General features: G+C 47.7%; 1 protein-coding gene across 21 annotated transcripts in view; it reads right to left on the minus strand.

Moving 5' to 3' along the window:
• The window catches only part of SLC39A11 (solute carrier family 39 member 11), a 371,868-nt gene that overhangs the window by 87,884 nt on the left and 258,837 nt on the right, over positions 1–25,147 (minus strand). For all 21 annotated transcript variants that reach the window (XM_081581304.1, XM_081581308.1, XM_081581302.1 and 18 more), the window contains one exon: positions 14,852–15,022. In XM_081581304.1, the coding sequence (XP_081437430.1) occupies positions 14,852–15,022 (171 nt within the window). The remainder of the gene's footprint in view (positions 1–14,851; positions 15,023–25,147) is intronic.

Consider the following 25,147-nt stretch of genomic DNA (forward strand, 5'->3'; position numbering starts at 1 on the left):
AACTCCAGGAGACAGTGGAGGACACAGAAGCCTGGTGTGCCGCAGTCCATGGGGTCACTAAGAGTCGGACATGACTTAGCAACTGAACAACAACGATTCACTCATAGACAAGGAATGATGCCTTCTAAACTCTGTGGTCTGGGGAAGGAAGAGTAGTCTTGATCATGAGCATTTTCTGACTTCAGTGGTTCTTGGGAGCCAGTTGTGTTATAGCAGAGGTAGGAATGGCTGACTAGAGTGGATCCTAGGCTTTCCTTTCCAAGAAAATGTTAAGAGCACATAGGGACATAGTAGGCACTCAATGGATGCTGCCTATGATATCGCCATCACCTCCCAAGGCAAGCCAGGTTATTTCATTCTTAGATGGCTGTAACTGAAAAGACTATTCCTTCAGCCGTGCTGACATTTGTCCCCCTGTGCCTCCCACTGCTTGGTTGGAAGAGAACACGGGATGGACCCAGACTCTCTTCTCCATGGAGGTCCCTCCAAGTTGGAAAGTAGATTCTATCACCTGCATCTGCTTTCTCCAGCCTAAAATGTCCAGTCACTGGAGCCACTGCTTCCATCTTTGAGTTTCCAGCCCAGCATGGTGGGGGCCCTCATCTGTAGGTCCACGGATGCATGAGTATCTTCTACCCTCACGTACCTGGGGAAGGGAGCAGATGGCACAGGAGTCCCAAGGGAAGCCACTTCTTAGGGCTGACATCTTCCCAGGGCTCCCTCAGCAGAGAAGAGGTGAGCAATGAATATTTAAACCAATAAATGACCAAATGAATGATTACGTCTCTCGTTGAATTAAAGTCCCAATTCTTTTGCTTGCTCCTGAGTATGCTTGTATCACATATTTAGGGGATCTAATTTCAGGACTCTACTTGGGTCCCTCAGAGTCTGTTCATTTTCACCTCAACAGAGCCCTTCAGAATTTCAGCATGTTGGGATCTTGCAGTTTAATGACTCAGTCATCCCTCAAATTACCTGTCCCTCCCAGCCTTGTGTCAGCTCCAGATTAATTGGTGTGCCATCAGTGTACCCATGTGAGTGACTAGTTAGATTATATTCAGCTTAGATTCATGTTCCTGTTTTTTTTTTTAAGGCAGAGGAGATATCCTTTGTCTTGTCTTTCTGAAATGCAGGGTGTTATGGACTGAATTGTGTCCCCAAAACCCATATGTTGAAGTCCTGACCCCCAGGACCTCAGAATGTGACCATATTTGGAAATACGGTTGTTGCAAGTACATTAGCTAAGATGATGGCGCACTGGAATAGGGTCTGTCCCTAATCCAACATGACCGGTCTCCTTCTGAAGCAGATGCTTCAAGAGGGAAGACAATGGGATGAGACACAGGGAGAAGACGGCCATCTACATGCTCAGGACCAGACCCTTCCCTCCCTGCCTGAGAAGGAACCACCCTGCCGACACCTTGACGCTGGACATCCAGCCTCCAGGTCTGTGAGGCAACAAATGTCTGTTCTTTAACCCTGCAGTTTCTGGCACTTTGTTGAGCAGCCTTAGGAAACTAACACAGAAGGAGAGGAACCAGCCAGCCCTGGGGTCCCTCTCAGCTAAAACTGTTTCCTCTGAGATACAAAGAAGCTCTGTGCCTTAAACGGCCCCGGGGTGGGGGAAGGGAGCAACTGGGTACCAGCCCTGGATGCAGCCTGCTTCAATGCTTCAACCACTAACACCACAGCAGAAAGCAGATGGAAACTATTGTGGCTTCAACAACGAATCCCTTCAGGGTGGCCGTGGAAATGTTTTTCTGAGTCGTGAGCACCACGGTTAAGAGGAAGATGTCCAGGTTTATTGATGACCACCATCTGAAACATGCAAATAATTCAAAGGTGGAGAATGGAAACTGGGATGCTTCTGCCGCCATGAATCTCCAAAAAGGGACATTTCACCTCCATGGAAAGAGAAAAACCAGGCACGTTGGATTAGGGAGAAACCCTATTCCAGTGTGCCCTCATCTTAGCTAATGGATCTACAACAACCCTATTTCCCATTAAGGTCACATTCTGAGGTCCTGGGGGTTAGGACCTCAACACATAGGTTTGGAGCAATTCAGTCCATAATATCCTCCATTCAGAAAGATGAGATAAAGGATATCTCCTCTGCCTTTAAAAAAAAAAAAATGGGTAACATGAATCTAAGCCAAATTTAATCTAATTTGTTGAAACAATAAATGAAAACTCGGAATTCAAGAGTCAAGTTGTGTAAGAGAGTGGGGTTGGGTCCTGGGGTCCACACGTCTAAAAAGAAGTCAGGATTAAAGTCATTGCTTGATTCTGTCGGTATCAGAAAGCACTCACTGATAACCAACAGCAACCCTGTTTGTCAACTCGGGCACTAGCCCAGCTGTGTCTTGGACAACACATCAATTTGTTGAAAACACACGTAGCAAAAGAAGCTACGTCTCTTCTTCCAGGTGTCAGAGCAAAAATCCTTTTACTCTTCCGGCCAGCAACCCGAAGGAAAACAAGGGAATTTGTGGCTTGGTTTCCTTGACAACCTTATCTTCACTCTAGGCACCATCTTCTGTCTCTAAGCAACAGGGCACTCTTCAGACTTACTGGGAGGTAAAACTTGGCCCTTATCTGGAGTCTTTGAGGACCAAGCAAATTAGGGCAGGACCCCGGGAGCATGGGAAGGTGCCTGCTCCAGATGTCCTCAGCAGACTCCAAAGACACCCCGGCACCCGGCCTCCCCAGGTGCTGAGTGCTTGGAATCCCACGTCTCCCCTCTCCGCCCCTGGCTTATTCCTCTGTCCTCTCCCAGTCCATCAGCCGGCTTCCCACACATGTCCCACTGCACACAGAAAGGCCCTTCGTGGCCCTGGTGTGAAACAGGCTGACCCCAGAGCACAAGGCACAAAATGGCAACCTAAGATGCTGCCACAGTGCCTTAGTGATTTTGGTAAACAAACAAAAAAGTGTATTACTAAAAGAGGAGGAGGAAAAAATGACTATTTTGGTGTACTGACATCTAAGAAGACTTCGTTTGCACCTCAAATCAGGATTTGGGGTTTTTTCTATCTTCCTAGCCATCATGCCCCCATCTCTTCCCCAGCATCGCTGAGCAGGGAGGGTTTCTGAGAGTCTAAGAAGAGGAGCAAATGAGCAAGATCTCTGGAGATGACAGTTCTGAATGTTAAGAACAGCAAGAGAAGAGAGCTGATGATGCAAAGCTCGGAAGTTGAAAGGGAATGAGACTTGGATGGCAAAGATGCCGGAAACGGTGCTTTCAACGGCCGGGTCCAGCAACCAGGATCACGGCTGTTTGTCTGGTACCTTTATGCCTCAGGCAGGCTCATCTGCTACCAGAGATCGTATTTCATTCTCATATCACCTGTGTAGAGGGGGTGTGCAGCCTGAATTATTCACCTTCCTCCCTTCAACTTGGAAAGTTGTCATACATAACAATCACACGGTCAGTAATTTTCAAAATAAGATGAAAACGAGAGACTGACTCCTAACTCTTCAGTTCAGTTCAGTTCAGTCGCTCAGTCGTGTCCAACTCTCTGCAACCCCATGAATTGCAGCACGCCAGGCCTCTCTGTCCATCACCAACTCCCGGAGTCCACTCAAACCCATGTCCATTGAGTCGGTGATGCCATCCAACCATCTCATCCTCTGTCGTCCCCTTCTCCCCCTGCCCCCAATCCCTCCCAGCATCAGGGTTTTTTCCAATGAGTCAACCCTTTGCATGAGGTGGCCAAAGTATTGGAGTTTCAGCTTCAACATCACACCTTCCAATGAACACCCAGGATTGATCTCTTTTAGGATGGATTGATTGGATCTCCTTGCAGTCCAAGGGACTCTCAAGAGTCTTCTCCGACAGCACAGTTCAAAAGCATCAATTCTTCGGCACTCAGCTTTCTTCACCGTCCAACTCTCACATCCATACATGACCATTGGAAAAACCATAGCCTTGACTAGACGGACTTTTGTTGGCAAAGTAATGTCTCTGCTTTTAAATATGCTATCTAGGTTGGCCTTAACCTTCCTTCCAAGGAGTAAGCGTCTTTTAATTTCATGGCTGCAATCACCATCAGCAGTGATTTTGGAGCCCAAAAAAATAAAGTCTGACACTGTTTCCACTGTTTCCCCATCTATTTCCCATGAAGTGATGGGACCAGATGCCATGATCTTAGTTTTCTGAACGTTGAGCTTTAAGCCAACTTTTTCACTCTCCTCCTTCACCTTCATCAAGAGGCTCTTTAGTTCTTCACTTTCTGCCATAAGGGTGGTGTCATCCACATATCTGAGGTTATTGATATTTCCCCCAGAAATCTTGATTCCAGCTTGTGTTTCTTCCAGCCCAGCGTTCCTCATGATGTACTCTGCATATAAGTTAAATAAGCAGGGTGACAATATACAGCCTTGACGTACTCCTTTTCCTATTTGGAACCAGTCTGTTGTTCCATGTCCAGTTCTAACTGCTGCTTCCTGACCTGCATACAGGTTTCTCAAGAGACAGGTCAGATGGTCTGGTATTCCCATGTCTTTCAGAATTTTCCTAACTCTTACTTATCCGTAATAAGGGGGGATTTGGCTTGTCTAAACTGCTATAATGCAAATGCAATCTCCAAGTTTTATTGTCCCCGGGAACTGTGACTTATGGTCTAATTGATATTTTTTTTTCTGATAGCCCACTGACGTGACGGATCTGTTTGAAATTCATGTCCCTGTTCATTCTCTGAATGGAGCTGGATTATTAAGTAGAAAAGACTGAATTCGTCATCAAGCCCTCACTCAGTGTTCCATTTACAACAGCGACTTTGCCGAGGGTGGCGCTGCAGCGGAGAGCAAGGGCTGCACAGATCAGCTGAGATTAGGACACTTCTGGATTTAGGAAAAATACCAAGAAACGGGAGGAGGTGATTAGCGGGCAGCGGGAGTAAGTGATTGTGCTGGAGTAACTCATAGGGCACCAGGGCATGGCGAGCTTTGGCAAGAGATCCAAGGCAACAGAAAATAGGATCAAATACATACCCCCACCCTGCAAGGCTTCCCCATGGCTCAGTGGTAGAGAATCCACCTGCCAACGTAGGAGATGGGTTCGATCCCCAAGGTGGGAGGACCCCCGGGAGGCTGAAATGACAACCCACTCCAGCATCTTGCCTGGGAAATCCCATGGACAGAGGAGCCTGGCGGGCCGTGGGGTCGCGAAGAGTGAGACACAACTGCGCACACACACATATATATATTACCAGGAGCTGCCAACCAGCGTACGGCAGGCAGAACCAGCAGATTAGGGCAAGGCCTTGAACTAGTAAGCGGTGCCCCCCCTTCCAGCAGGTAACACCCTACAAACCATGGGGTTGCCTAGTCTCGAAAGAGTTGGGCCTCTGAAGATGCGTGGTTTGAAACACCTTGATAATCTAGGTGTTGGACGAAGTTGAGGTTCGTTTAAAGGCCCCAAGGGGCTTCTCACAGACTGAACTTGCAACCCTTGCTACCAGAAGCGCCCCATCTTTTCTCCTCCTCATCCAACCCCCCCACCCCCATGACGAGGTCACCACCTCTGACAGGGTCGCCATGTCACCAAGAAGATGGGAGCCCAAAGCGATGGACGGCGTGAAGTCAAGTCACACCTGTGCTAAATGGGGAGCTCAAATGGCAATTGTCTCCCTGAAAAGGGAGACAAACCAACTGACCGGAAACAGACCACTACTTACATTTAGGTATCGTTTCACTCACTGCACTCAGTCAGAGAAAGGGGAACAGAAAATGGAATTCTGATTTCAGAATTCATCCTTGGTTAATTGTTATTTGCAGAACACAAGTAACATTTTAATTATCTTTAACTCCACATCATAAAAGCTAACAAGGGAGCAGAGAGGAAATAGAATAAACAGGGGCTTATTAGGTACGTAATTAATGGGCTAAAATTAGCCCACACGAATACGAATGAACTGGGACCATTATAAAGCATGCACCTCAAACGTTATCAATTGATTAAACTGCACCTCGAATGTCACCGATTGATTAAACTTGTCAGGTGCTACAAGCTTCTGGACAAACGAGGTCACTCAACAGGGGAGAGACAGACCCACCAGAAGAGGCAACGTGGTTCTGTGGTGGGTTATCTGGCGAGCAAGGGTGCAGGGTATTTTTATCAACCAACATTTTAGAAGGGCCACCATTCTCTTCACGGTGAAGCAAGGACAAATGAAGCTCTTGTCGAAGATGGTTGTAAAGCCAGTGGGGACTCTGGACTTTTTATAGTTAAGAGCATGATCGTACCTTTGTAAGGAGGGCAGCGGCAGCCAGCATGCTCTGACTAACTGGTAAAGTGACATCTCTAAGTGGTCCACGCACCAGCGGTGCCATCCAGTAGAACCTCCTGTGATCGTGGCGCTGTCCTCTGCCTGCTGTCCAATAAGGCAGCGCCAGCCGCACATGGCTCTCTAGCAACTGACATGTGGCGAAGTACCACCAGGATCTGGATTCTGAGTTTTATTTAATTCTGATCAATAAAGGAACATCTGGTGGCTCCGGGATTCAGGCCCTGGCCTTGTCCACATGGGAGTGTCCTGAGTAGCTGGGCTCTGAAAGGCTTCACACAAACCGTGCAGGGGGCCCCCCAACCTTTTTGGCACCAGGGATCTGGTGGAAGACAATTTTTCCACTGACTTGGGGGGATGGTTTCAGGATGGTTCAATCTCATTGCATTTATTGTATGCTTTATTTCTATTATTATTACATCAGCTCCACCTCAGCTCATCAGGCATGATCCTGGAGATTGGGGACCTCCATACATTTGCCTGGCAATTGTAGAAAGACAACTGGAAGTCACGGGAAGCTTTGAGTCCTAATACAAAAGCAGGTTTGCATTCTCTTGCTTTAACTTTTTCCCCTTTAATTTACATAATAGGTAGCAGGATGATGTAACCCAGGAGATGTGTAAATGGGTCTTGATTTCAACCCTCATCCTTGTGCAGCCTTAGAACAGAGACTTCTTGATCTGATGGCCAGGGAGTAGCACTCAGGGCACCTGTGAGTCTAGAGCCTTGAGGCCGGAGCTGATGGTGAATCTAAAGTCACCCTGTCGCTTTTGAGCAGTGACGCAGGAATCCGAGAGCAGCGACCCAGGGATCCGAGAGCAGCGATTTCACCCTGGGAGTCTGTGCCAGTTCCAACCCCACAGCCTGATCTGGGAGCGAGCTAGGAGCTTCTGCTGCAGCACGCACGCAGGAGCACAAAGCTCGGAGCGGAATGTCACCCCAGACGGGGGCTGCGCTAATTACCACGTCAGGCTTCCCACTGAGAACCAGATAATTAAAGGAGAACATTACAGTGTTTCCAAATGCCTGGAGTAAACGTATCTTCATGTGTAACCTCCAAGAGAGGAAACAAACAGTGATCTGAGACGGTCCCACTCGAGACCACCAAGACCAGAACCGAATGATCTTTGAGGAGCAAATATGCCTCCAGTTTCTGGAAGCACAGATCAGCGAGGTGGCACTGGTGGTAAAGACTCTACCTGCCAATGCACAAGACGCCATAAATGCAGATTCGGTCCCTGGGTTGGGAAGATCCCCTGGAGAATGAAATGGCAACCCACTCCAGTATTCTCGCTGGGAAAATTCCATGAACAGAGGAGCCTGGTGGGCAACAGTCTACAGGCTCACAAAGAGTCGGACACAACTGAACACACACGCATAGATCATTGTAGAATCAGCGGCTCCTGCATCAAGGTTTTCCTGGAAAGGTCTGTGTATACCAGCAGAATTCTTTACTCTTTGCCCCAGGAAAATGAAGACTCAATGAGCTCTTCTTTCCAGCTGTTGGCTCCTTCCTGCACCTGCTCATGGCTGCCCCTGCAAAGCCGCCTGGGCAGCAGGTGGAGATCACGGGAGGGTAAAGTGAGTGCCCGGGCCCTTGCCACCAACGATCCCTGGGCCCTGGGGATTGGCATCTTTCCTGGCCAAGGAGACTCTGCAGACGTGATGATCCTGGATTATCTGGGGACGGGGTAAGGCCCCCAGACTACCTAGGTGGGGCCCGAACTGCAGTCACTGGGGTCTTTGTAAGAACGAGGTAGGGGGAGAAAAGGTACAGAAGGGGATGCAATGTGACCACGGAGGCAGAGACTGGAGCCGTGCGGCTGTGAGGCCAGGAAAGCCAGCGGCCCCCAGGAGCTGCAAGAGGCCAGTTCCCCATGGCGATGTGGCCCTGCCAACACCTGGACTCCCGGCCTGCAGGCCCATAAAGAAGAAATCTGGGCTGTTTGAAGCCACTAAGTTTGGGAGAATTTGTTCCATTGGAAGCTAATACAATCCTTCATCCTGTCTCCCACCAGTAATTTAAACAGCTCCAATATGAGTCTCTCAAGCATAAAGGAATAACTTTACTTTTCTACTTTTTGTGTATGTTGGGGAGGGATTAGGAATGTTGAGGGAGTTAGGTGGTGGAGAGCATTTTGGAGGTCAGCAGATACAAGCTATTATATGTAGGAGGGATAGGCCACAAAGTCCTACTGGATAGCACAGAGAACTGGATTCAAAATCCAGTGATAAACCATAACAGAAAAAGGTATTTTTTGAAAAGAATGTATAACTGAACAGCAGAAATCAATACAACACTGTAAATCAACTGTAATTCAATAAAAAATAAAAACAAAGACCATTTTTACCTGCTTACACAAATCACAAATATTCATTATAGAAGAGCCTAGTTATGACTCTGACAAAAACACGAAGGAAACAAAAAATCAGCTGTAATCCTGTAACTCCATGATCCCAAGAATAACCAACCAGTGTTAACATACGAGGGAATAAATCTGTGCAGTTTTGTTCCCTGGAACAAAATCACTTCTGATGAAAACGTCGAGCATCTGGTTTAAAGCCGTGAAATGGGGTCTGTTAGGAGCCGTGAAGGGAGACGAGTCACATAATTAAAATCAACGGCCGTGCTGTTCTAGAGACACGGAGAGTGACCTCCGGCTCTGTGGGTGTCACAGTAACAGCCAGCAAAGCAAACTTGACTCTCGGCTCTGATGAGAAGCAACTGCATAAAGCAAGTGACTCACCCAGCTGCTTCTTCTAAGGACCTTTTCAGGTCATGTCAGACAGCAAGGCAAGTCCATTGTATCCTGGAGACCCACAGAGCGTAAATGCGTCCCTCAGCCCAGCTGGTGGCCGAGATGGAGAGGAGACTGGGAGGCCCGGGTTCCCTGCTAGAAAGGAGGTTGGGTCCCCAAAGGCACCAGCCACCCCCAGAGCCAGAAGAGATAACGCACTCTGCTACGAACTGTATTCAATATGGCTCCAAAAAGGAGATGGACTTATTTACAAAACAGAAGCACTCACAGACTTATGGCTGCTGAGAGAGGGGGAAGGATGGGGGAAAGGGCAGTTAGGGAGTTTGGGATGGATATTCTAAATGGATCACCAACGAGGTCCTTCCGTCCAGCACAGGGAACTCTGCTCAGTGTTACGGGGCAGCCTGGACGGGAGGGGAGTTTGGGGGAAGAGTGGAGGCATGTGTATGTACGGCCGAGTCCCTTCGCTGCTCACCTGAGACGATCACAGCATTGTTAATCGTCTACCCCAACATAAAATACAAAGTTTAAAAAAATAATAAAATTTTCCTTTGCTTTTGAAAAAAGAGAAGACGATACACGTCTTCTTAAAGAAGCTCCATTTATGAGGGGGAAATAAATACATAGAAATAACTGCCATCGAGCGCAATAACTATCAAGACAGAAGCAGATACAGGCTGTGGGAAGGAGGGGTGTCACCCAGAAAGGACTGGTGAACACCGTGAAATAAATGGAACTAATAATGGTCTGGGCTTCCCTGGTGGCTCAGAGGTAAAGAACCTGCCTGCCAATGCAGGAGATGCAAGTTCGATCCCTGGGTATGGAAGAGTCCCCGGAGAAGGAAGTGGCAACCCACTCCAGTATTCTTGCCTGGGAAATCCCACAAACAGAGAGGCCTGGTGGGCTACAGTCCATGGGGTTGCAGAGTCAGAGATTACTGAACGGCTAGACAACAACAGTAATAGTGTATTAATGCTACTTATTTTTCACTGACTCATTCAAGGCCAGTGCTGGAAGGAACCACCGCGATCACTTAGCACCCCCTCCCTCCCCCAACCACCAAATTTTCAAATGGAGCAGTGCTTGAATGAGATAACTTCTAGAATCCCTTTAAGCTCTAAATTTCACTTTCTCAGTACAAAGACCATAAGCTACTCATGAAAAGAGATTAATAGAAACTCGATGGCTGGCTGATTTTTAATTCCACTCTGACACAGAAAGGCAGCCTGTTTTCCGAAGGCCTGGAAATCTCTGCAAGGCTCCGAGCCCTGCAGTCTATCCAGCACTGCGGGAAAAACCCGTTAAGACACAGGGTGCTCCCAAGGCTACAGTGTGGGGTCGCGTTCACGGAAAACGTGCCGGTTTCCTTGGGAGATCATTTTCCAAAGGACTCAGCTCCCCAGGCTGAGCCAGAGACAGACTGTGAAGTGCGGAGACACCCCCTCCCCTCGAGAATCTCTGCATCCACCCCTTGGGCCGGCAGGGCTCAGGTCTACTGGCCTCCGTCAGTCATCACCCTTTCCTCCAGAAACATTTCAAGCGCGTGCCCAGTTGGACAGTTTGTTTCTCTAAAGCAGGGGGTCCTTCCTACTCTTGAGCTGTGGGTGTCCTTCGTGAGGTCTGTGAACACCCAAGTGAAGTGGAAGTGTGAGTCCCTCAGTCGTGTCAGACTCTCTGTGACCTTAGGGACTGTAGCCACGCCCTTCTCCAGGGGATCTTCCAAACTCAGGGACCGAATTCAGGTCTCCTGCACTGCAGGCAGGTTCTTTACCGTTTGAGCCACCAGGAAAGCCTGTGAACACCCAAAACTGCCTGCAGACGGGTTTGTGTGCAAACTTCTCTTACAAGAGGGTCCACACCTCTTAGTGAGTCTTCAGGGGACTGTGAGCCACAGATGTCTAAGGATGCTTTTATCCTTGCACTTGTGTCTTAAATATGAACCCAAGTGCCCTGGGTGTGTTCTCAAGCTCCAGGAACCTCTGGGAGACAGCACACACACTAACAAGCTTTCCTTTTGACTCCCACATTTAAAAAATAATTTTTTTAAACAAAATGTCATCCCCAGGACATGTAAAACTGAATCAGCCAAGACAAAAAACCTTCAAAAAAAAATCAATTATCCATTTAGTCACTGTGAAATCTATCTTAAAACCCAGAGTTTCCGGGAACATCAAAGCTCGAGTTAAATTTTTCATAAACCATGAAGGCAAGTGTTAAAGAAGAGACCTTTTCAAAGGCAGGCTGGTGACAGAGAAGCTCTTGAAATCATGCTCATCAAAGGGGACGAAGCTGCCAGAAGGTGCTGGTGGGTGCGTGAACTTTCCTTCAGACTGAAGTTAGGAGCTTAAGACTCTGGGATTGAGCCCCTCTGGGGTCTTGGGAAGCACATCTATTTATATTTAGATCTTTATTCTTTTTCAACTGGTTAAACAAGGAATCTTACGTGGCAGAAAGAAAGCCACTAACTACTGTGACTGAAAAGACAGCATAAGCATAATCCTCTTCTCCAATGATTGAGAAGTGAATCCACAATTCTCTTCTCCAGTAACATGTTCAACCTGTTAACTCCAACCTGGTCTGTGGAGGTTTGGGTGCTACCCTCTGCAGAGCCCTCGGTGTCCTGGTGGGCTCGTCAAGGTACTGGGGGACTGGGACTTCCCCAGAGGTCCAGGGGCTAAGACTGCGCATGCCCAAGGCAGGGGCCCAGGTTCGGTCCCTGGTCAGGAAGTAGAGCCTACATGCTGTAACTGAAGATCCCGCACGCTGCAATTAAGACATGGCACAGCCAAATTAACTAAAAAAAAGATACTAGGGGTCAGTGTGACCAGATCTTTCCACGGGGGCAAACCCACTTTGGTCAGATTTATTCCCGGGGGTCCCACATAAGATATCATCTCAATCCATACTGAACAGCAAGCTCCAGGAAAACAGTCAAAATAGCTGACTGTTTTGGGGCAAAAACTTGACTTTTACCCCAAGGAAAAAAGCCAAGAGGGAAATGAGAGGGAAAGAGAGGCTGGAAAAAATGAGGCCAATCAGCCTATATGATCATAGGATAGACATTCCTAAGATCAGGGTAGAAATACTTGAGGAAAATGCTTCTCGTCTAGAGGAAAACCTGAGCCTAAGAAGTAATTAGACACTTAGTCTTTTGACACATTTCATGTCTATACACACACACACACACACACATCTATGTATATATAGACACACACACACACACACACAAACACACACAGGGTTTTCCCAAGTGAGGCAGTGGTACAGAATCCCCCTGACAATGCAGGAGACACAGGTTTGATCCTGGGTCGGGAAGATCCCCTGGAGGGCATGGCAACCCACTCCAGTATTCTTGCTTGGGAAAGCCCATGGGCAGAGGAGCCTGGGCAGCTACAGTCCATGGGGTCCCAAAGAGTCGGACACCACTGAGTGACTGAGCACACACATACACATATACATACGTGTGTGGGTGTATATATATATGTGTGCGTGCATGTATATGTGTGTGTGTGTGTGTGTGTGTGTGTGTGTGTGTGTATACTGGAATACATAATATATTGAAATTTTGCCTTCTTTAAAAATGACCCCAAAAAATCTTCACTGCACAAGCAAAAGAATTTCACGTTACCCCCAGAGGGATAAACTCGGTCTGGCTGTGGCCTTTTCTCCCACAGCACTGACGCCAGAAGATAGCAGTATTTACAAGGGCTTCAAGGAGAAATACGCGCCCCTGGTGAGCTCTGCCCAGTGCAGTCTCCGCTCTTATGATGGGTGACAGGGTGACATTATGCACTCTGCAAGGACTCAGATAATATAGCTCCCGGGGCTGCTCCCTGAACAAGGTTATCACTCAAACTTGAGTTTCAGAACTATGAAAGATGAATCAGAACGTTTAAGAATTCAAGACTGAAGGACTGAGGTCACTTCCCTGGAGGGCCAGTGGTTTAGAATCCACCTGCCGATGCAGGGGGCGCGGGTTTCATTCCGGTCGGGGTACTAAGATCCCACATCCCTCGGGGCAACTAAGCCCATGCACCACAAACTACTGCACCTACGCTGCAGCTAAGACCCGACACAACCAGAAACAAAGTCAAGATCGAAGGAATCAGGAGCATTATTCATGCTAATAACAGCTTCCACTCTTCACATGCTCAAATGGCCCAACTACTGTGCATACTGTGTATATATACATATAATCTTATTTAATTATCAAAATTAGTGTAGTTCACTTTGTAAATAATAGCCCAGTCATCTCAGTCATAGCATTATCCCCACTTTATAGATACGAACACCGAGGTTCAGAGAGCTCAAGCCATTTGTCAAGATAAACTATTGAGTAAGCCATAGAGATGGAACTCCAAAATGTAACACAAGGGCTTCCCCAGGGTCCCTCGATTTGGCTTTTAATAATATTTTATGTATGTTTATCTGTCTTTTCTAGTTATTCTATATAAAACATATTCTTTTTGAAATAGAATGCCAACAAGTTTTTTTTTTCAATGAAAATAAATCCAAAGATATGAAACAAATTGCTCCAAATTTGCTAAAAAGGAAAGCGTCGCAATGCCATAGGGAGGAACCTTTGTATTTTAAGTCAATCACTAAAGGGATGTGTCCTTAGGCTTCAATCATACATAACACAGGACTTCCCTGATGGCCCAGTGGTTAAGATGCTGAGCTTCTTCTACAGGGGTACAGGTTATTATACGGCCTGGCCCATCTTTGGGAACCCTGCGTCTCAGGTGATGAGCATCCTGACCAGGATCACCTGTGAACGACTGCAAGAAGGAGGAAGGGACACATCCCCCGGGATGCTGCCTGGAACCAGGAAATAAATGCTTGCCTTTACTCTCTCCCCTTTCAGGATAAAGAAGCCTGGATTCTAACTCAGGCAAGATGGTTCTTTGGGACATGAGTCCACCGTCACCCTGGTTTGCTGGCCGCCTGAATAAAGCTGCTATTCCTTTGCCCCAACAACTCACCTCCTGATTTATTGACCTGCCGTGCCATGAGCAGTACAAACCTGGACTTGGTAACGACAGGGATATCTCCAAAAGATGCCCCCAGGAAGGAAGCAGGTAAGGCAGACATCCGTGTAAAATGATACTGAATACAATCCTTTAACAGAACATCAGGGGGACTTGCCTGGCGGTCTGGTGGTTAAGAATCTGCCGTTCAATGAAGAGGATGTGGGTGTGATCCCTAGGCCCACGTGCCACAACTAAGACCCAGTGCAGCCAGAAATAAACAAACATTTTTAAAAAAAAATTTTAAAAGCATTAAGAAACGCCCGAGACATTCCATGTTTACGAGAGGCAACAGCTAATAAATCTGTGCCCAAATAACTTGGTATCAAATATGTGAACAAAGGAGCTCAGAGGTGGAAACTGGAGTGAAACTGTCTGTAGTAACTGGAACAGAAAGTTGTAACATGCGATGACCAATCCAGAGCCAGTAACCCGAAAGATAAACTCAGGAAAGATTCGCACTCTCTCCCCAACACCCCCCTGGAGCAGGGGTCCCCAGCCTCCAAGCCGCAGACGGGTGCCTGCTGTCAGATCAGCGGCAGCACTAGATTACAAATAAAGTGCACAATAAATGCAATGCACTCAAATCATCCCAAAACCATCCCCACAGCCCCTGGTCCACAGAAGAATGGTCTTCCACTAAACTGGTCCCAGCTGCCAAGAAGGCTGGGGACCGCTGCCCTGGAGAAAGGACCCGCACCACAACCGCCCAGGCTCCTCTTCGAGTCGCCGAGCCGACAGAGATGCTTCACCTGCGGCCCTCAGGGCGGGGTCTCACCTGGGACGTTGTGGATGGTGATGGCCAGGATGAGCAGCGCGATCCTCCGCCAGCTGCTGCCGCCGGGCTGCGCCGGGCTGCCCCGAGACGGCACGGGCGCGGTGGGGCCCTCTGGGAGGTCGGCAGCCACCGCCCTCTTCCTCTGATACGCCTCGCCGTTCTCACTTTTGTCTGAGCAGAAAGAGAGAGAGATAAAGAGAAAGCCATTAGAAAGAAGGCACGTCAGGACTTGGGCCAGCAGCGGCGGGGGGAGCTTGCAGGGCCCAACAAGGTCTATTTCCTAACGTCCTAATGGTCCGTAAATGCATGTATCTGATCCTCCACACCTTCACTCACTCACTCACTCTATTCTTAGGGTCCGATTATCCCAAATACTCATGGTTTCCCAAATACCCAGATTATCCCAAATATCCATGGGTGATTTGCCAAATCCTAATGGAGGCCAATTGCCTGGATCTGAAATACAGGAGAGCAAGACTGAGACAGGGAATCCAGGCTGCGGTTCACAGCGTGGGGGTTACCTATCAGGGAGGCTTCCTGGAGGAGGAGGGTCTTGACCAAATCTTAAACCCACGGTGGCACAAATGGAAAGGAGAGTCTCTCCATCATCTGAGCCTGCAGACCCTGACTCGGATGACGCAGACAGGCCACCAGATCCTGTCGTTGGGACGTCCACCGTGAGTAGGGAAATCCGACAGCCCAGTTTTGACTTGCTCTCCCAGGGGGGGTTACTAGTGGCCTCTTGGAGTCTCAAAAGTGTCCTGCTTTGGAGGCTACACTGTGTGGCTCCCCAGGCTGGGGGGAACAGCAGAAGCCTGACTGAGGTTCTGCTCTGATGGGGCCAGCGGACTTGAAGGAACAGGGAACTCCCCGTAGTGGCCGCTTCCCTTCTCTAGGGACATGTTTTTCACAAGCAAAATCATTCTTGTCTCTGAGCTGAAAACTGCAGAAAACTTTTCCCAACATCAAATTAAGAACCTTGGAGCCTTCCTTTAGCCCTGACCCCAGGAGCGTGGTGCGGCCTCTGCTTACTCCTGGCAGAAAAGCAAGACAAGGGTGCTTATCTCACAGCCCGGGTGCTTCATGTCAAGACCAGACTCTCCCTGCATAAACGGGATCAGATCTTCGATCCCCTTTTCAGATGAACCTACTCTAGCGGAATACATCAAAACATGAAAACAGCAACAAGAAGACAAACCATTATGTGGTGGTTTGCTGAGATCAAGCAGCTGGAAGAGGAAGAAAGAGGTGCAGGGCGGGCAGGCTCGCTCCCCTCCAGCTGGCCTCGGGGGGTCTCTCCCAGGGACAGCGGAGGCTCAGAGCCTCAGGGGGTTTCTCCCAGGGACAGCGGAGGCTCAGAGCCTCGGGGAGTCTCTCCCAGGGACAGCGGAGGCTCAGAGCCTCTGGGGAGAAGGGGCCTGGGGTCCACCCTCTCAAGTGCCAGGGCTGTCAGCCCTCCAACGGTCAGAGCCACAGCGCGTAACACTGGCCCCCGGAGGGTGCAACTGTCTCGGGGGACTGCGACTCCTCCAAGGCAATATGTGCACAAGCGGACGCTCAACACCCACTTTGTGGTGTCTATACGTGTGTGCGTGCACATGCGCACGTATGCAATTACCCCGGGACCCGCCCATCTTTTTTTAATTAATTAGTTTTGTTTTTGTCTGCGCTGGGTCTTCGCTGCTGCTCGGACTTTAGTCGTGGCGAGCAAAGGCTACTCTCTAGTTTCGGAGCTGAGAGCTTCTCTTGCTGCAGAGCACGGGCTCTAGGCGCAGGGGCTCAGCAGCTGCGGTGCGCAGGTTTAGCTGCTCTAAGGCATGAGGGCTCCTCCCAGACCACGGATCAAACCCGTCTCCCCTGCACTGGCAGGCGGGTTCTTATCCACTGCTCCCCCGGGGAAGTCTAGTACCATCTTTCTTGCCTCCGATATAAGACCATCTTTGTGTGTGTATGCACAGGTGTGTGTTTCTGGGCACACCTCTTTTTTTTTTTTTTAATTGTTGACAGTACCGATAACTCAGGCTACAGAGGCTTGTTGTGGAACCGAACCAAACGTGTGGGATTTTAAGCCCATAAACACCAAAGACACAAGCAAGCGTATCTGAGTGCTGGGCAAAGAGGAAGCTATGCAGTGATGGGGGGCACTCAGCTGTCTCCTGGGCCAGTCAGTGGACACCCCGGATGCCCAGGCCCTCCTCTAAACACACAGCCCCAACAGAGATGCTCTCCGGTGGGAGCTGATAGAGACAAAATAAAATAAATAACTCTTCCCTTTGGGATTTTCATAATGTCAGGAAGGACAGACGGGAGGACACGGATCATGCCCTTAAATCTAAGGGACAGAAGTGCAGTGTCTCCAGCAAGCACAGGGAGACCACGCTGCCTTCCGTCACTGTCACAGAAGGATCCGACTCTGGGTCTCCTGCAGGTGACGCAGAGAGAGCAACGGAGCCTCGCAAGCAAATTCCAGCACCAAAGACGCGTTTAGCAGGAACGTCGAGAGGTGTCAAGACTGATGACCGAGACGAGGATGCGCGCCTCGCCTCGGGGTCCTCGCCGAAGTGTGAACACGAATGTGGCTGCCTCTCCCTGGTGGGAAACGGGAGGGTGCGAACACCTGATGCGCTGGGAAAGTTAAATAAGCCAACATTTGATAACAGCCGCTAATAAGCCTGCAACGAGGAAAATTAGTCCAAATAAATCATTACCGAGAGGAAGGGTGCGTGCCCAGCCATGAATGTTCTCGCCTCTCCTGGGAAGGCTGGTTAAATCTTCACACTCTGTCCAGTGAAATGCCAGCACCGCGGACAAAGGGTGACCCCTTAACAGAGGCAACAGCTGAGCCCAGCGTGGGATTAGGGGTCGACCCGTGAGATTTCCTGGGAGAGGAGAGGTCTGGGCACTTTTCAAGCAGGATTTGGCAAAGGGGAAGGACGTTTTGCGGAAGAAACAGCCGACGTCGGGTTTAGGAATGAAAACCTTCACCAGCAACACTGTGGGGTAATACTGAGAACTTAGTCTCAATAAACCCTCCATCCTGAACAAAGCCCCATGAGGCAGAAATGATCCCCTTCGACAAACGAGGAACTTAAAGAGCAGAGAGTGACTGGTTCCAAGTCGCACTCCTGAATTCCAAGTCCTGAATCCATCTTGGATTCAGGAGTCAAGCTGCGTCCTTTGCCTCCAGAAGCCACCTCTTAACCAGGCCCCTGTGGTTGACTGGGAGTCGGGGGTGGAGTGGTGACCTACCCCTTTGCTCGCAAGAGTGTGTGTTAGTTGCTCAGTCGTGTCCAATTCTTTGTGATCCCATGGACCGTAGCCTGCCACCAGGCTCCTCCGTCCATGGGATTCTCCAGCCAAGAATACTGGAGTGGGTTGCCATGCCCTTCTCCAGGGGATATTCCCGACCCAGGGATCAAACCTGGGTCTGCCGCATTACAGGCAGATTCTTTACCATCTGAGCCACCAGGGAAGCCCAAAAGCATAGCAAAGCCAATCACTGCAGTGACATTTAGGAACTTGAAATCCAAGACACTTAAGTTCAGAGAGACCCAGTGAGCTTGCATCACCAGAGGCAGAAAAGGCTCCGTGGAAACCTCAAATCTATAATCATTCCTGCTTGTAGACAAACCTGAAACCATGAAGACACTATTTCTTAACCCGGAAGATCTACTGTTTTAAGTATAAAGCCTCTGTCCATAGGAAATATTTATTAACACCCAGCCAGGGACACTGGGTTACAATCCTTTTAGGAAGGTGGAAAGACTTCAAAGCTGCCCATCATCAAAACCCATTGTTTTAAAAAATTTAAACTCGAGCATCTACGCATCCACACCAAGAAGGGGCCCAAGGCCAGGGCTCAGCCTGCCGCCCCCCACTTCATCCTTCCGGGGGAGGCACCCTGTTGCTAAATGTGAGAATGAGGACCACAGAAACAGACGGACCAGACCAATGCTCCCTTTTCCAGCTGAATCACGAGGTGACTTTATTGCACGCATTTTGTCCCGTTTTCTTCTCCCCCAAACAAGGGACGTGATGCTTGTACCAACACTCCATACTGTATTGCAAAAAACAGAGCCGGGTCTGGTGGGCACAGCTGGGGAAGCTGAGGGGAGAGGAGATAAGCCCCCTCCGCTCGGGGTCTGACTTCCTCCCCCCGTGAAAGGGCCTGGTGTCCTCAGATCACAGGTTCTGAATCACTTTCCATCAGCGATGCTTTAGAAAGTAAGGTGGAACTTTCGATCTTCCTTCCAGTAAAAAAAAAAAAATACAAGGACAATTTTGGAACAATGAGTGCTTACGGATTCAAGGACCTCAGACAGACTTCATCCTGCTAGATAAACGCTACCGTAAGCTCGTTTCGTCCCAGACGCAGCAGGAACAGGATGTTTGCTGCCCCTGTGATGATGTAACCGACCAAATCCGTCAATAACAGGCCCAGAGATGGACGTTCAGGCCACCAGAGAATAAGAGGAATGCTAATTAACAGATCATCAGCCACAAGAGCTTTAGAAATGTCCCCAAGATATTACTGGAGATGATTTAATGAATCATTAAATAAATGATTAAATAAATAAATCATTAAATAAATCATTCAGCCCTTGGTTGAATTAGCGCAAGTAGGCAAATTCTCGTCCTCTAAACACAGAAAGCTTCAGGTCCCTGGAAGAAACTCCTTCTTCCTAAACCCTTGCTGTGAGGTGCTTGCGCTCAGTCGTGTCTGACTCTTGTGGACTGTAGCCCACCAGGCTCCTCTGTCCATGGGATTCTCCAGGCAAGAACACTGGAGTGGGCTGCCATTTCCTCCTCCAGAGGATCTTCCCGACCCAGGGACTGAACCCGCATCTCCTGTGTCTCCTGCATTGGCAGGTGGATTCCTTACCGCTGAGCCACTGGAGAAGTCCTTGTGGGTTATCCAATTTAAATACAGCCGTGTGTACATGGCTTACGCATCTTGGTATACAGCTTCATATGCCACTTGTTTCATTTAAAACTACAGAAATAGTTTCTAAATTCCTTAGCGTCTGGGACTCTAGTTTCTAATGGCTCCGGGGCATTTTCGCTTAGTCCCAAGTCTATCGTGTTCTTTCTTATTTAAGTTTGCGGCATTGCTCTCCCAGGTGTTAAAAGGCGCAGTGCCTCTCTCCCGCCACATGGGGGCGTACTCCTTCAGCTCCCGCCCATCCACCCCAGGAAAGTTCCTCCCTCCCTTCAGGCACTAACTCTGTTTTCCAGCTTCAGGATTCATAAGTACCACTGGACAGTGTAAAAGGGTTGGCCTACCCCAGGAAGCAGAGCTTAGCAAGTGAGGAAAAGCTCCTACTGCCGAGACTTCCCTGGTGGTCTAGTGGTGAGCATTCTGGCTCCCAATGCAAGGGGTCCAGGGTTCAGTCCCTGGGAACTGGATCCCACACGCTGCAACTAAGACCTGGTTCAGCCAAATAAATAAACTGAATAAAAGATATTAAACAGCAACAACTCCTACTGCAAATGGTGGGGGATGGGGAATCTCTGTGCCAAAGATCCAGTGCTTACTTGCTTGCTCATAAATTACTTCTGGCCAACAACTGGTTTCCTAAAATTGAACTGCAACGGAGATGCAAAGTGTCACATGCCTTCTACAAATGCAAATGCAGAGAGATGCTCTTGAAGAGAAACCAGAGAAGATTCCTTCCAATGACCCAGGGCTCCCTCTCCACTTTTCAGTAAGTACTACCTCTTCAGGCTAATTTCTGCTTCCATTTCCAAAGAAAGGAGAGACATCCTTGGAAATGGAGCAATAAACCAAACTCATTCCTGGCTTTTGATCATGGTGGGAAGGAGGAAAGTGCTGGTGGTTTCGGGGAGAAAAAAAAGGATTTTCAAGAGCAGAGGAAGATTTTGACCCTTCAACATTTTGCCCGCAGTGCTGTCTTTAGAACCTGTCGGGCACCTGAAACGTGACTCAGCTGTGAGGAGCAGGGAAGGTGGGGTGCTGTGGATGGGTGATAGAACGCAGTCTATCGCTGATCAAGAGACAAGAGGAAACGGAAGGAAGAAAGATGCTCATGCCTTTCCTGGAAGAAATTCCTTACAAGCTCATTCACCCAGGACTGTCTTTAGATTGCCCAGAACCCCACGGAAATAGCGTCACATCAGCTGCAAATGTAAAGTCCCGGTGTAAAACCAACGGCAGGACATTCATTTAAACGTCATCAATTTAATACGTTTAATGGTTTGAACTGGTCAGTGCAGGGCTGGTTAGCCATTCAACCCATCCTGCCATGGGGCAAGGACCTCCCAGTACAAACTCTCCTCCCAATAACCTCATTTCTAAAGATACAAATGCAGACTTAAGCAACCTTGGAGAACCTACAAGTATACAGAAGAAAACTGAAATCACATCAGCTGAAAAAACTTTTTTTGAGTTTGCTGTATTTCCTTCCATGCTTTTTCAAGTGGGTTTACATAACCGGGATGATCACATTATACAACCGCAGACTATTTTCGTTCCCACTGAACACAACACAAACATTTCCCCCATATGATTAAAAACCCTTAGAAGCATTTCAAGCGGTACAAATTACTGTTCACCTTCTCAAACCACTGGGCATTTAGGCTATTCCTAAATTTTTCTTTTCCCTGAAAATATCACTGCAGAATCTTTAACCTATATAAACAATCAGCAATTTGAACCAAGTTCCCAGAAGTTGAACTGCTGATCCAAGAGCCTTGAAGGGTTGGTCTAACTAATTTCCGGAAAGGCCACTCCATTTGCCACTCCATTCACGGTCCTCTGAGCAGGGTCTGCAAGTTTTCATCATGCTGTTTTTTTCAGTCAGCCTGAGTATTTTTCACTTAAAAATAAATGTATTCATTTATGGGGGAAATGACATTTCCCCTCATTTGTATTTCTCTGACTACAAATATAAGTGGACATTTCTCATAGCTCCAGGCATATTACTTTCCTCCTTTGTGCAAGGTCCTCTGTTCAGAGGAGGTCTCTTTAAGGAATGCGAACAGGATTAGACAATTCCTTAGAGACATGAGTAACTTTCCTGTGACCCACTTATGTGTGTCAGTGAGTGATGAGATGGAGCTGGGAGTAGCGGGTATTATTATAGATCAGACAAATGGATCCAGTTGGTCACGCTGAAATTTTAGCCTCCACTTACCAAATTCCTTTTGACATTCCTCAGGACAGAATAGTGCCCTTAAGAAAAAGTGTTGGACAAAACTATAGTTCAACAAAATACATGCACCTCTATGTTCACAGCAACACTAGTCACAATAGCCAGGACATGGAAACAACCGAAATGTCCATCAATGGAGGAGTGGATAAAGAAGACATGATACATATATACAATGGAATATTACACAGTCATTACAAAGAATGAAAAAAGCCATTTACAGCAACACAGGTGGACCTAGAGATTATCATACTAAGTGAAGTAACACAGAGAAAGACAAATACCATATGATATCACTTATGTGTGGAATTTAAAATATGACACAAATGAACTTATTTATGAAACAGAAACAGATTCTCAGACATAAGAGAACAGACTAGTGGTTGTCGAGGGGGGTGGTGCGGGGGGAGAGATTTATTAGGAATTTGGGGTTAGCAAATGGAAACTATTATACAGAGAATGGATAAACTACAAAATCCTACTGCATAGCACAAGGAACTTTATTCAATAAGCCATGATAAAATAAAATGGAAAAATATGCAAAAGGATGTATATATATACCTACATATACATATATGTTTAATTGAACCACTTTGCTGTACAGCAGAAATTAAACACAACACTGTGAATCAACTATACCTCAACAACAAAAAATTTAAAGAGGCCTGCTATCAACATTCTAGCACACCTTTGGGTGCAATGCGAACATTTTTATTGGGTTGCCACAAACCTTCAATTTATTTAAAAAAAAAAAAAAGCATATCTGCAAAGTTCAATAAACAAAATGCAATAAAAGGTCTGCCTGTACAGCAAAAATATCTAGTGTGGACAGGACCCTTGCAAGAGTTTCTGGATTTAGCAAATAAAAAGACAGGGTGCTTCTCAGTTGCAAATGAATTTCAGATAAAACAAAACCTTTCAGTATAAGTATATCCCAAATACTGTAGGGGATATACTTATGCTAAAAAGTTCTCATTGTTGATCTGAAAGTTGATTTTGCCTGGGTATCCTGTGTTTTAACCGACAGTCCTATCTGTGCCCAATTCCAGGCCCAAGTTCCAGGGAAGGGGGAAACTGGGCTGACTGTGACTGCACTCTCCTCTGAAAGCAGCCACACGTTTGTCTCGGTGAGAAATCTTTCAAGGATGTGCTACGTGGGATGTGTATAAGTCAGGATAGGAAAAGATTCCACGAGAGACCAAGGAAGAAGCTTCACGGAAGGATTGCTGAAGTATTTATTAGGCTTAGTTACTAACCTTTAGGCAGAGATGCATCTGGACTTTAAGAAACACGGTGAAAACCTTAATCAGGGCTTCCCTGGTGGCTCAGATGGTAAAGAATCCACCTGCGATGTGGGACACTCAGGTTTGATCCCTGGGTCGGAAAGATCCCCTGCAGAAAGGAATGGCACCCCACTCCAGTATTCTTGCCTGGAGAATTTCATGGACAGAAGAAGCCCGGCAGGCTATAGTCCACAGAGTTGCAAAGAGTCAGACACGACCAAAAAAAACCTTATTTACAATCTTTGTAACTACACTAGATACGTCTCCATTTATCATTCTAATAATGCACAATCCACAGGAGCACTGGACGCTCTGTGCTATCTGTGTAAGAAGGATGACTAGATCCCCTTGTCTTTTAAGTCAGCACAATTTTTCCAGGCACTGGAAGTCATCCATGCCTTAGCTTTGATGCTTATGAATAAGCAATTGCTTTGCTACAACAGGGAAACAAACAGGTCTGCATAATTGGTAAAAAATTAAATGTACATCAGAAGAAGAAATGGGTTCTCTATTAGCTAAAGATTTCTCATCCTATTAAGCAAACCACCCACTAAAATGCTGCTTGTTCCAAATAGCTAAGTAAGATAATAACTTCTACTCTGCGTCAGTGGAGCCAGGATCTTCAATAAGATTAAAATGTCCACCTACCAGGTCAGCTCCTCTCCTTTATAAAGGGACAAATAGCTGTTTCATCAACATGAGCTCATGTCTGGTGAATTAATTGTTCACTAACAAATAAGCCCCAAGTGGACTCCAGAGCTATCGCTAGTTCTCTTTAGTTGACCCGACACACTGTGTTCACGCAAAGTCCCTCGTGGGGAAAGGACCGTCATGGCTTTTGGGGGATCCATCAGCAAGGAGACATTTGATTCCAAAGAGCTCCAGACCCCTCTTTGGAGAAGGACTACCCTAGTGGCTTGGATGGTAAAGAATCTGCCTGCAATATGGCAGACCTGGGTTTGATCCCTGGGTCGAGAAGATCCCCTGAAAAAGAGAATGGCTACCCACTCCAGTGTTCTTGCCTGGAGAATTCCAAGGACAGAGGAGCCTGGCGGTCTACAGTCCATGGGATGACAAAGAGTTAGACATGGCTGAGCGACTAACACCACATTAGAGAAAGGGCATTTTGGAGAACTGAAGAAGGCTTAGGAGAGCTTTGCAAAGGACCCTCAGCCTCTCTGGGAAAGATGGTGGCTCCTCCCTGGACTTACGTGGTTGTAAATTACTAGGTCTAGGAGGAGGTGTCCAAAAGCGCAGCATCTATTTCAGGGCTCGTGTTCAACTGCTAGTGTGAGCTTCATAGTCACTAGGCTCCTTTCACCTTTGACAGAAGGCCGCTCTGCCATCTCCTCTCATCTGAGAATAAAGACTCATAGCTGAGATCACTGTGCCTGCAAGCGTGGGATGAACATCATCCACTGCTGTGCATAGTGGAGGCTCTGAAGAGATGACTCCAGGACCCCCTCCCGGTAGCTACTGAATTAGAGCCTCTGGGAGAAGGGCCCAAGAATCTGCACTGTACAAGCCACATGCTCCCTTCAGGCTCACCCCAGCGTAACTCGGATACAGACGGCGTTCTAAACAGGACTGCTTTAGGGGCTTCGCTGGTGGCCCAGTGGTTGAGACTTCGCCTTCCAATGCAGGGGGTGCGGTTTTGATCCCGGGTTGGGATCCCACGTGCCTCTTGGCCAAAAAACCCCCATAAAACAGAAGCGGTGATGTAGAAAATCCAATAAGGATTTTAAAAATGGTCCACATCAAAAATAAAATTTAAGTCAAAAAGGTTAACAAGGAATTATGTGGGGGGTTCAGACCAGGGTTTGAGCAGCCTCTCAGCAGAGGAG

The sequence above is a fragment of the Giraffa tippelskirchi genome, chromosome 3 (assembly GCF_054371585.1).
Source record: "Giraffa tippelskirchi isolate mGirTip1 chromosome 3, T2T-mGirTip1v1.2.pri, whole genome shotgun sequence".
NCBI lineage: Eukaryota > Metazoa > Chordata > Mammalia > Artiodactyla > Giraffidae > Giraffa > Giraffa tippelskirchi.